This window comes from Cyclopterus lumpus, chromosome 7 (assembly GCF_009769545.1).
Source record: "Cyclopterus lumpus isolate fCycLum1 chromosome 7, fCycLum1.pri, whole genome shotgun sequence".
Taxonomy (NCBI): Eukaryota; Metazoa; Chordata; class Actinopteri; order Perciformes; family Cyclopteridae; genus Cyclopterus; species Cyclopterus lumpus.
The window spans coordinates 11,336,213-11,349,050 of NC_046972.1; the positions used below are offsets into that span (position 1 = coordinate 11,336,213).

At 46.8% G+C, this 12,838-nt stretch overlaps 1 protein-coding gene across 5 annotated transcripts in view; it reads right to left on the reverse strand.

Moving 5' to 3' along the window:
• The window catches only part of samd11 (sterile alpha motif domain containing 11), a 48,955-nt gene that overhangs the window by 6,056 nt on the left and 30,061 nt on the right, over positions 1–12,838 (reverse strand). For 4 of the 5 annotated variants that reach the window (XM_034536569.1, XM_034536567.1, XM_034536571.1 and 1 more), the window contains exons 6-10: positions 11,983–12,174; positions 6,612–6,765; positions 1,502–1,617; positions 1,076–1,154; positions 39–829 (exon numbers count right to left, since the gene is read on the reverse strand). In XM_034536569.1, the coding sequence (XP_034392460.1) occupies positions 39–829; positions 1,076–1,154; positions 1,502–1,617; positions 6,612–6,765; positions 11,983–12,174 (1,332 nt within the window). The remainder of the gene's footprint in view (positions 1–38; positions 830–1,075; positions 1,155–1,501; positions 1,618–6,611; positions 6,766–11,982; positions 12,175–12,838) is intronic. The other variant, XM_034536568.1, reaches the window with a different exon arrangement.

Below are 12,838 nucleotides of genomic sequence, written 5' to 3' on the forward strand. Positions count from 1 at the left end.
GTGTTGTGTGTATTGGTGTGTGTGGCTGAGTCTCTCACCTGTGTGAAAGTAGGGGTTGGCGTAGGGGAATCCAAAGGGAAGTGACTGAGCATGAAGAGCAGGCAGGGGTGGCATAAACCCAGGTGGCAGGTGGTACTTGACATCAGCCTTGCCCAGTCCAGGGGTGAAGAGGTGGCGACTGGGTGACTCCGTACCTGTTGAACTACAAGGGGCACTCAGTCTGCCTGAGCTCTCTCCGGTCTCCCTGGCACTGTCACACGCTGCCTTTCTGCCAGTCTCTTTACCCCCATCTCTGTCCCGGTCCCTGGGTTTTCTGCTCGACTCGGCAGCGACACTGTTCTGCCTCTCCTCACACATCTCTGCGTCACTGTCCGAGTCCTTCATGTCCTCATCGTGCACCTCCCTGTCTACAAACCTCCCTCTGTCCTCTCTTCCTTCTGTGTGATCCCCAGCACGGAGCTGTTTCTGGAGGGCCCTGTGGGGGGCCTTCCTGAATTCAGCATCTGGGCCAGAGGTAGATCTCTGTGCCTGGGTGTCTTTGGGTGTGGAGGGTGGTCCTGGATGTTGATGCTGGTGGTGGTTGAGGGTTAGGAGTGGTGTGGCAGCCCCATGGCGGAGCACCAGCATTGCATTAGAGCGGCGGGCCAGTTCCTCACGGAGCGGGTGGCCCTCTGGGATGTCGTGGAGGCTCCGCAGGGCTGGATGGTCTGGGGGCAGGCCAGGTGGAAGAGCTCCCAAAGGTTCAGAGCCCAGAAGACGCTGCTGCTGCTGTCGCTGGTGGAGACTTTCCAACTCTTTCTGTCTCAGCAGCTCTGCCGACATCTCAAGTCTAAGGCAATGAAAGACACAGGGACATTAACATACATGACAAATGTTTAGAAAAATAAACTATTTCACATTCACGACACTGCTTGTGGGTGTATATCTCTTTTCCTCAATGTTATTATGAAGCCATAAAACATCAATTTTAGCCATTTACACTATGGCCATAATTACACTATTGTCACATACTGTTGCATTCCCACACACACACACACACACACACACACACACACACACACAAACACAAACACACCTGGCCAGATTTTGCTTCCTTAGCATCTCCTGTTGCCGAGCAAAGAGCTCAGCTTGAGCTGGTTGGAGGAAACCATAACCTGTGAATAGAAACAGCAAGAAAATACATACATGTAAGCACAAAAGTGACATGGAAGCTCCCAAATGTTAAAAACAGAAATGAGACATCATGTTTAAAAGTTCACAAAAGGTACTGCGCATAAAAACAATTCTACATCCATTGTTGTTTACTGCAAAATGCTATCTTAAGAGTAATATCCTGCAACTACCGTCTGGTTTGATAAAGAAAACGCTGTAACATTCATCTCATATCCCTGCAAATGTGAAAGTGTATATCTTTTTTACAAGTATATGTCCATGCCATGCATCCCCATTGGTACTATGCATTACTATTACCAATTTAGCTGTAGCATGATTTATGACTCACCAGGGGCCTGGCAAAGAGCAGAGGGCATCCCCAGGAAAGGAGGCCGCAGGTGAGGTCCTAAGGCGATGTGAGATCCAGTTGGTGGGGACAGGAGGGGTGGAGGGTGGGACAGATCTCTGGACACAAATATGAAAAAAGGCAACATTAGGTTCAGTTTGGATTTCACTGGATACTTTGCAATGATGACGTGGAGAAATGTATAATGTTTGATTCCCTACATAACAAGAATAGTTAATAAGTACGTCTCAATTCATTTTTTGTGCATGTGTGGATGCTGCCACACCAATGTATGCAATGTATTTTTATCAGTGGAGCTCCAGAGGCCCCCATGTCGCCCCAGTGCCTCATCAGTCTTGTCACGCCGCAGCAAGCGCCGCTGGCCATTGCTGTACCCTGGACTGCAGCCTTTTCTTCCCCTGCTGCCTCACACATACACACACAATACACACACAGAGACACACGCAACACACATACACACAACTCGAGACCCACACACATAATGAGGGCTGAATGCACAATGCCAGTGTGTCATGCTCCGACAGCTGGGGCGGCCCCTGCGTCTTGACCGGGGCCACGGGCTGAAGGACCTTCTAATTAACACTCATCCCTCCTCTCTTCTCTCCCTTTTTTACGCCCTCCTCTCCGTTTCCCTCCCTCTCTCCCTCTCTCGCTCTTACTCTCTGGATTGCATTGAAACGGGTGAAAAGATGGAGCGTCCTGCAACCTCCGCTTCTGAAAAGGCCTCTCCATTATTGGCTTCGTCTTTTGTCCTCCTTGAGGGGGAAAGGCGCCTCTCACCTTGCTCCCTCTCTCGCCGTCTCTTGTTCTTTCTAAACCATCTTTTTTCTCTTCTCTCTTCTTTTCTATGACCTCGGAAAATCTCTCTTGTTTACTCCTTTATTTTCCTTCAGTTTTATTTCTTTCACCTCTCTCTATGTATTTTCTCTCCCCCCTCTTCATCACTTCATCTCATCCTGTCTTTTTACCCCAGCTTTGTCTTGCCTCTACGTCTTTCTTTCAGTTTCTTCATCCCCCTTCTTTGTTCACTGTAATCCTTTCTATTATTATTTCCCTTTTGCAGTTTTTCTCGCAGTTTTGTGCAGATCTTCATGGGTACAGGAACATGGTTTTGAGAAAGAAGATAAAAAAGCTTTCAGAAGAGTGAGGCATCTGCACCATGACCCATTGAAAGCGTCATGTGTGGAAGATGATGCTCTGTGCCTCATATCACAGCTGTTTCCAAGGCCTTTCCTGAGCTCACGAGCTCCACACACCTCTCCTCTTCCTTTTCCTGTCTCTTCTGCTCTCCTCCTGAGCCACTGCTCTCACACCAATCAGAGCTCAGCTGTGTGTGACTGCTGCAGCACAAAAGAAACAAGCTGAGGAAAACAACATCTAGCTCAACCAACACTGGGACGTATGCAACCGAAAATATTGTTTTGCAACTGTGTTCAAATTAGCTAGCGCCTGCATGTCTCCCGCCTCACTAAATGGCGAGGGGAAAGGAGAGGGAGGGAGGAACTACAGGGAGGGAGGACACGCACACAAGAGCGGAGAGATGAGATGGGAGGTGGGGTGGGGGGGCTGTAGAGTGGTGGTGGTGTGGGTGTGGGGTGAAAACCATTCATCGATCGCCTCCGCCGTTGAAATGTTAATGCTAATCGTATAACCGCTCTCTCCGGCGGTGCCTCGCACTCCACTGGCAGCTCCAATTAATCTTGGGTGAGGGCTACGGCGCGTGACCCCGGAGCCGCTAGCCGGGGCCCCACTCGCCGCTGCTTATGTAATTACACCGCCCAGTGTGTAATCACCTGGCCTAATCCCTTCGGGGCTAGCAAATTAGCCTTGCGACGCGCAGTTCCACTAGGCTACGTTTAAGGCGCCCGCAAAACTCCCCTCTACCTCGCCATGGCTCCCGCATGACGAACTCTCCTCACCCCCCCCCCCCTTTCTGATACTTCCTCCCTTTCTTCCCTCTCCGTGCACCGCCTACCCTTGCCTAGCGTTAGCCCGCAGATGAATAACGGTCAATTAAAGCTGCATGACTGGGGCTGCCAGGCGTCTGCGCCACCATAATTAGGCCTAATCACGGGGAGTGAGAGAGACAGAGCGGGAAGGGGAGAAAAAGTGTGTGTCTGACACTCCCCTCCACTCCCTTCCTCCATCTCTCCCTCTTTTTATAGGAGGCAATTTTAAGAGAGGAGTGGCAGACATTAGTCGTTTTGCTCTGGGGCTGTGTGTGTGTGTGTGCGTCTGCGTGTATGCGTGTGTGTGCGTGTGCGTGTGTGTGTGTGTGTGTGCGTGTGTGTCTGTCAATGTGCGATTTTTTTCTTACCCTATCTGTGCATTTTGTTGCACAGATACCACTAACATGCTATAAAAAGATGAGGTTTTTTACTTGAGACATGAAAATATCAGAAAATGAAAATAGGCAGATTCACAAATGCAAGGTTGGCTTATAACCACGCAAAATGAGCTCTCTCTCTCTCTCTCTCTCTCTCTCTCTCTCTCTCTCTCTGCCTGCAGTGAGGCCAGGGGCTCCTGGGGAATTCACTGGTGTGTGACGACCTGTCAGAGTGGCGACAGCAGTCCCGTCCCGCCAAAGCCCAGGCAGTGTGAGTGTGTATGCGTGTCTGTGTAAGTGTGTGTGTGTGTGTGTGTGTGTCCTGGTGTGCGTGTAGGGGTGTGTGTGTGACAGGGCTGCCCTTAATGACGGGAGCGTGGGGGGATTAGGAGCGCCGCGCGGCCGCCCTCGGCTCCTTCTCCGCAGGAACACATTTACACAGGAAGCTCATTAAAATGGATGAGGCTCCTTCCACGCTCGTTCTCTCTCTCTCTCTCTCTCTTTCTATCTTGCTCGCTCGCTCCCTCCCTCCCCTTATCTCTCTCTCTCTCTCTCTCTCTCTCTCTCTCTCCATCACTTCGTTCTCTCTTCTTCTATTTTGTTTCCTTCTCTTCATCCCCATTTAAGCTACAATGTTTTCCCCTTCTGCTCTCTCTCTCTCTCTCTTTTTCTCCACCCTTCCCCTATTTGCCTTGCAGATGCTTGGTGAGCTTTGCCATTTAAGGCCAGACAAATGGAGCGCCAGGCTCTAAGCCCATCGAGCAGCCCTAATGATTTGTTTTTAACAATGGGCCCTAATGGGCCCCAGATAATCAATGATGAGGGGTCGATGGAAAGGTGAGCCACGCAGAGAGTTAGAGAGGGGGAGAGCTTCCATTGCTTCCTCACATTTTCAGCCTCGGCTTTTTAATCTCAGTTTTCCGCTTTTATTCACCAATTACCTTGATTTTAATTTTCTCTTCACTTTGCACTCATCCCACTCTCACGGCTCTTCTTAATGTTCTCCTTCTCTATTTTTTGCAGGTTCTGTATATTTCATTAGGGTTGAGTTTGAGTATATTCTTTACATTTAGACACATACATGTACAATACATAGCCAAAAACACGGCCATTACACTGACGTAAGTTCGTTGATCTCATTCCAAATCTATATACATTAATATGCTGCTACAACAGGCTTTCCTCTTCTGGGAAGGTTTTTTACAAGATTTTGAAACCTGGCTGCAGGGATTTGCTCCCATTCACTCACAAGGGCATTAGTGAGGTCAGGCTCTGATGTTGGGTGATAAGGCCTGGCATATATTTTGCAATGCAGTTCACCCCAAAGGTGTTGGATTGGACACTATTTAGGCCAGCAAGTTCTATCACTTTCTTTATGGGGGATTGTCCCTTTAAAACACGAGGGGTTCTTCCCAAACTCTTGCCACAAAACACTTTTATCAAAAAAACTAAAGTACGAACAAGTAAGTATTAAAAGTGTGTGGCTACATGCAGCAACGTGCGCAATGTACCGGTGAAACATTATAAAGGTTTTGCATTCTCTCATTTAGACAATGCTTCAAATGATGGAAAGGGCACTTCAACATTTTCCTTATTAACCCCTCTTTTTTATTCACTCAAAAACATGCTGAGACTAAAAGCTTTGAAGAGGAGGCAGGTGGAGGTAAAGGGGGACGGAGTGAGGTAGAGATGGATGGATGGCGGATGGGAGGGTGAGGCCTAGTTAACTCTCCCTGCCCTGTGTGGCTAATTACTCTGTGCTGTCTGAGAACAGACGCCCCCCTGACTATATTCACATACTGCGCTACTGGATTCTCACACACACGCACATGCTTGTCGATGCATATATATACATACAAATATACATATATATATATATACACACACACGTATATATACATATATATATATACACGCACACACACACACACATAAATATATATATATATACATGCATACACACCCCCATAGCCTCCCAGAGCTGCACCGGGCCACTCTGCTTCCTGCTTATATCCCCACCCCGTCCCTTCACCCCCCTCTTCTATGTCTCACACACACACACACACACACACACACATACACCCTCCCTCCCCTGCTGCCGCACCGCCGGCCCATTATCGATCCCCCGCCTCTCCCCGCGCCACATAAATAATCGACAAGCAATTACCCGCCCACTCCCGCTGCCCCCGGCTTTGTTTGGGAGGCGCAGGGGCCAGCGCTGGGGGGAGAGGAGGGAGGAAAAGCCGGGGATGCAGGCGTGCAGCTCCACAGTGGTAGCCAAGAGGTTATTGGATCCTTAGTTTAACCATGTATGTGGAGATGCACACACACACCCACACACACACACACACACACACACACACACACACACACACTGCAGCACGACAAAAAAGCCAAATATGAGATCAGATCTTGCTGAGAAAGCTTGGAATGAGTGGAAGAATGGGAAGAAAAGTGCAGCAGTTGGCGATGCTAACTGGCAGGTGATTAACTCCTTCTACTATTTCTTCCATTGACACATTTTTTCTAAAAAAATCTGAACATTGTTTCTGAGTTTTCCACATTTAAGTGTGCTCACATCAACTGGGGCCTCATATGCAGTATATGAGTGTATGTGCGTGCGTGTGTGTGTGGAGGAGGGTGTGAGTGTTGGGCATTATTATTGATGAATAATGCTGATATTGTAAGCAGGGCAGGGTTGCCGTTTCAATAGCAAGCTATGGCCGGCCTGACGTTGTAGTGAGTGTGTTTGCATTGGTTTCTTACCTGTCGGTGTAATGTGCGTCCCGGTGCTGCGGCAGACCCTGCTTGCGTCTCTGGCTGGATGAAGAGGAGCTGCCCGCCGAGGGCAGGTGAGCTTCTAAGGCCGCTGGATTTCTAACTGCTGCAGCCAACGCCTCCTGGCGAGCACGCAGCATATCTGAATAAGGAGCAATGAAACAAAACAAGGAAAGCACAGTGGAGGGGGAGAGATGGAAGGATAGAGTTGATGAGACAAAGATGATGAAGGATCAAGTTGAGAAGAGAGGAGAAGGGATGAGAGGAAAAAAGCAGAGGGGATGCGAGAATTGAGGGGGAGGACAGAGAGGGGAGGATAAAAAACAAATTTAGTATCAAGCTCCTCATGTCTAGGCAAAGATATTACCAGAAACTCAGGTTGGGATTGAAACAGAAAATCCTAGTGACTATACATTTCACCAGCTTCTAGTTGATGGCTTATTTTAAGTGTGTTGTACAAAGTGAAGCATACTTAAAAACGTGTTTGTTGTCCTTTAGTGAAGTATGTGAGGCCTGAGTATGCAGTAGCACCCAATAAGTTATTTCCACAGTGATACTGAAAATGCATTTTTTAACCCCCCATCCAATGGTAAATGGACTTGTACTTGTGTAGCGCTTTTCTAGTCTGCTGACCACTCAAAGCACTTGGACACTAAATGTTATCATTTACCCATTCACACACAGAAATCTAGGAGCAGTGTGGGGTTAAGTTTAGGACTAGCAGCTCCGGGGAATCGAAAAGCCAATCCTCTGATAGAAGGATGACCCTGCTCTACCACTGAGCCACAGTCACCCCCATATACATGCACAGACACACATTAGCACATAAATGCACACATACTGTGTTTTTGCAAAAGCGAGCAAAAAAAAAAGAAGACTTCACACATCAGGGGCAAAGTGTTTTTACCCCCCCCTCCCTCCCCCTCTCTCTCTCTCTCTCTCTCTCTCTCTCTCTCTCTAAGAGGCCTCATCATTATCAGCCAGGCCAGGCCACACCAGGAGACATGGCTTCTAATGAGAGAAAAATCCATCCTGCTCTCTCTCTCTCCTCCCTCTCCTTGCCTCAATCTATCTATCCTCTCTCTCCGCCTCCCCCTCTTTTTTAATTAGACAGATCCCTCGGGAGCTAGGGGCCATTTCCGCCGCCGGTACGGGTGTGACGTGTGTTTGTGTGCGTCTGTGTGATTTAGGTGCTTGCATGTGAGTGTGTGTGTGTGTGTGTGTGTGTGTGTGTGCGTGCATGCGTGTGTGTGTGTGTGTGTGCGCTGAAGCAGTTGAGTGGGCGCCGGGGAGGGGGAGGGGGGTGAAGCGACAGATATTAATGCGGCCTAGCTCCGGTGTATCGATCTGTTTGCTGCGCCAGGCCACAGGGGAATCGGCTGGCGGCAGACAAGGGTGTGTGTGTGTGTGTGTGTGTGTGTATGTGTGGGTAAGGGGGGGTTGGGAGAGATAAGGGAGGGACCAGAGGGGAACTGGAGCCCCAGAGCACACATTCACACACAGTCTGTTGTGCACTTGCATACATGGTGCAGGGCTGACAGGCTGGAAGAGCTGACCTCTACGGGTTTCCTGTGGTCACAATCCCACCTCACCTATTATTTTGTATGACTGGGTCAGTTAAAGGGGTACTCTAGTGGTTTAGTATTCTACCTCCATAAAGTTTGGGAACATCCAAGCAACAGATTTATAAAGGATAGAATAGATCGATTCTGCAGAGCCCACGATATCCTGACTATATTGCAGCCAACATAGAAACATGGAAGAAACCCTAACTTTAGGCTGCAGACCTTAATTAGTCTAGCTCTAAAACACTGTAACCAGCAATTCCCATAATGCAACTCAACAATGTCTTTCTCTTGACTCTCCCTGCCTTATACAACTATTTCCACAGTTAACCAAAGTCAGAGCCAAGCCACAGATTAAGCTTTGATTTTTATTTATTTACTCACATAAATTAATTTCACTTATCAATTATATTTTCTGTAATAAAAAATAAAAAATGCTGCTTCTTCACAAAGCAAAGTATGTCATTCTGGTGGAGAATACTAAATAATATTTATAATAATATTTCAATCAAATATATTTAGTCCAAAAACATGGAAATTAGGCTGGAAGACTAAAATGTGAGTTTGTAATGGTAGTTAGGACCCTGACTTTGACGTGTACAGTAAAGTCAAGAGCTCCTTTAAACACAGACAATACAAACTGTATAAAAAAGTGAAAATACAAATGTATCTTGATCATTTCTCTATTATTTCTCATCGTATTCCATTCTCATTTTATCCAATGCGTGTTTGTAAAGCTTCACGCCAAAACTGCATCCATATTTTGCTCTCTCTCTATCTTATCCCCTCCCCCCCCCCACTCTCTCTCTAATTCTCTTTCATGTGAACTGAGAAAAGCAGGGTCACCTGGGGCTCTAACCTTCAGACTGTGTGTGTGTGTGTGTGTGTGTGTGTGTGTGTGTGTGTGTACACACACAGAGTGGGTACTCAGATTTAGAAATTCTCCTCTAAAACTCTTGGTGTTGCAGCTGCTGGAACACAAGAAGAGAGTCCCTTCATCTGCAAATTAGAGTCCTAATTGAAGACACACATACACATATTTCATTGCATGAGTTATTTTGGGAGGTCCCATTTTACCACTCGGACCCATCCTGCTTATCCCTCTTTTGTGCCATTCCATTTTTCTCTCCGCCATCATTCCTGGTGTTGGGCCTAAATCCCCTCGGTTAAGCCGGGTTTTTCTCGGCGCGAGAATGCAGAGGAGCGCCGCACTGATGCAGCTTTGCCAGCCTCTTGATGGATTTGGCGGACTAGCCGGTACACAAAGACCGATATCCATCCACTAAAACGCAAAATACATCAGAAAATTAAGTATCTTTTCAGGAAGAGGTATTCAGCCAATATGATAGGCTAAGGAAGCAGTACATATGCGGCAAGTTTGTCACACTGAATGTCTTTAACCACCAGTACTTTGACCAATCACGTGCTGGAGTTTTCAGGCTCTTTGGCATGATGATGATAAAAAGATGGTGTGAGTAAATCACACTAAACTGCAGGAGACAAAACAGAAGCACGCCCCTTCCATTGCACATCTCCTTTCACTTTCATCTGGATATCTACCCCCACCCCTCTTTTTCTTTTCTCTCTCCCTCACTCTCCTTTCATCATATGAAGAGGGAGGGAAAGCCCTCCTGGCCATTTCTACAATCCTGCTATCCCTCCACCGCCAACCCCAATTTCAGCCCCCCACTCCCCTTTCCATACTCTTCTTTTGCCCATCAGGTCCAGATAGAACCACTCAAACAACACCTACACATTCATCTACGAATCCACACACATGAACACAGTTCCTCCTCAGCCCTGCCTCTTTCACGCACACACACTAAAATTGTCTGTGCCCGGCACTTCAAACACATGAAAGGATGTTCTGCAGGGACCAAGGCTAAAGGGAAGGTTGGAGGTGGGGGTAAGGGAAAGGAGGAGGATGAGGGGAGAGGGTATGAAAGCAATGCTAGAGATGGAGATGTGTAGGAGGGATGGTGGTGATGGGGGCCCAAGAGGGAGGAAGGAGGGGGTCACAAGGCCCCATCAGAGACTAGGTCAATGTCAAGGGGCTCTTGCTGAAGTGATTCGCGTCAGCCTCTAAAGAGACAAAACAGCCGTCCATCTGTCCCGTCTCCTGGATTGTTTGTGTCTGAGAGAGTTTCTTAACAAGCTCTGACTGTTAATTGGCAGAAGGGAAGATGTGATGGTAGTGATATACTGAGTTTTCTAAGCAGTTGGTGGATAGGCGGAGGATGTTGCCAGGTGTGGAAGAAAAGGAATATTATTAACACCAAAGGTGTGGCCGTCAGGCAGTGTTGGCAAAGTCTCTGATTCCCATGGCTCATCATTCTTGAGAGGATGTGACACTCACAAACAGAACACATGTAAATACACACATCGCTAAGAGGAAATCTTACCATGAAGTTGTGTTTGAAATGGCAGTTGTATTTAAGTGTGTGACCTGAGCATCGTTAATAAACCATAAACTTGTATTTATGTATTTTTTTTATTTCTTGTTCCGGGAGAAAGTATTCCCTCATCTCTGTTCCTTCTTCATGTTCTTTGAGCATTTCTCTCCTTAGGTTTTTTGGACTTGTATACATGGTTTCTCTTCACCTCTGTCTCTACTTCTTCTGCACATAGATTGCGTTTAAGTGCAGCTTTGGAAGAGGAATGCATGCGTATAAAGAATAAAGGACGCCGTGTAAGTGAAGAAAGGGATCGAGTATGTCTATATTGCGCCAGAGCGTCTTCCTCATACCAGCAAGGTTTCTGGGAAAGAAAGCCAGTGATCAGACTGCACCCTGGGCCATAAAACCCCCACAATGCACTGCATCTTCCATCTAACTCCTCTAAGACACAGGGAAAAGGCAATTAAAGCGTTTATAGGCTTTGCCCCCTAGATTTGCAGCCAGCAATTAAAAATCATTACTAATCAAATAAAAATAAAAGTAGCTCAAACTACAATTCGGCCAGGGCATCAATTGGATTTATGCTACTGCAAAAGAGCTCATAAAGACTGGTAGGACTTAATGTTAAATTCTTTACAAAAATAGGTTGACATTTAATGGCAGGCACAGTGAAATAAATATAAGGCCAACTTGTAAAATTCAAGTGAGGCAAATTTTCTCATTTTCTTTTTTCCCCAACTACAGTTCTCTCAACCTACAGCCAGTGCATTCTATGTGACTGTTGAAATTGAGAAAAACAGGGACACGCTGGTGGTTTCCAAGGTGTTGGGAGATTTAGAGGGTTGGCAGGCAGCCAATAAGAGCTCCTAGATCAATCGCGGTGTTGATGCATGCACAGCCTTGTGGGTGTTGTTAACAACGGAGGGCCAGGGTGGTCAGAAATCACCCAGAGTGACACTTTGACACTGGGTGGGCAAGCACCGCAAATAGAAATGTCAGCCGTCTCCATGGCTGGGGTTTTACAATAGCAGCAGTGTGGCACACCTTAACTTGGTACCCTGATCACAGCGCAGCACAGTGACTTGGTGACAGGTGACGGAAGAGATGTTTTTATAGAAGCTGGTGAAGTGCTTCCACAGGAAACTCTTTTAGTTTGAAGTAAATCGCGAGTAACTTCAAAACAAACTCTGAAGTTATTTAAAATTTTGAAAAAAAAAATGAAAGGAACCTCTGGATCTTTCATCAGTCAATTCTTACTGGTAGAGCAGGAAACGCTATTCTGAATATAAAAATCAACTATGCACTGAAGTTTATACAGTAAGGTGTAACAGAATAACGAAAGCAGATATATGAAAGCCTATATAATGACAGTGAGAACGATGATGACGATGCACACACCTACAAATACGGAGCCTGTGGACTGACCATGGCCAGGCAGACCCATGCTGCTTGCCAGCTGGTAGAGCCGTTGCTGCTGCTCCTCATAGGACCCCTGCTCGCTGAGCGCTGACATCATGCGCCTGTAGTGCTCCTCGGGGCTCATGTGGCCGTGGCTGCCGCCTGCTTCCACCACTGGGCTGTGGGAGTTCTCTGAAGAGAGGAGGGACACTAATATCAATGACTGTCAATATCCACATTCTCAGGGGATAAATACTAACCTGAAACTGCAGGCTTTAAAACTCTGTCTTTTCACGTCATTGTTGTACATTGAATTAATCATTCATCCACCTCTACATTAATCTCCATGTCAGGCATGATTGTGAGGAATATACATCCATACTACATTTACTACACAGTTTCAATAGGAAGCCAGAGGTCATAGATTTGCTAAATTTGAAGTTGAATAGCCAAAATCCCATTTCACGACATGACTGAACTGAACGCAGAACACTACTGTTTAGCAATTCTGCAAAGTACATTACATTACATGTCATTTAGCTGACGCTTTTATCCAAAGCGACTTACAACCATGTTACATTCATACACCGTAGACCCAGCTACAGGGAGCAATTCAGGGTTAAGTGTCTTGCTCAAGGACACATCCCGTTTGAAAGACGGACCTGCTAACCACTGACCCACAGTCACCCCTAAGTACACTTATCCCTTACCCCAAATAGACAAGAGAATAACTAAATCTAATACTAGTGAGTCCCACCTTTTTTAAATGAGCTCACTCACTGCTGCTTATGCTCAGAAACCAGTTTCCGTTTGTTTGTTTTTCGCCATGAGGATCATGCAATCAATCGGGTGCGTG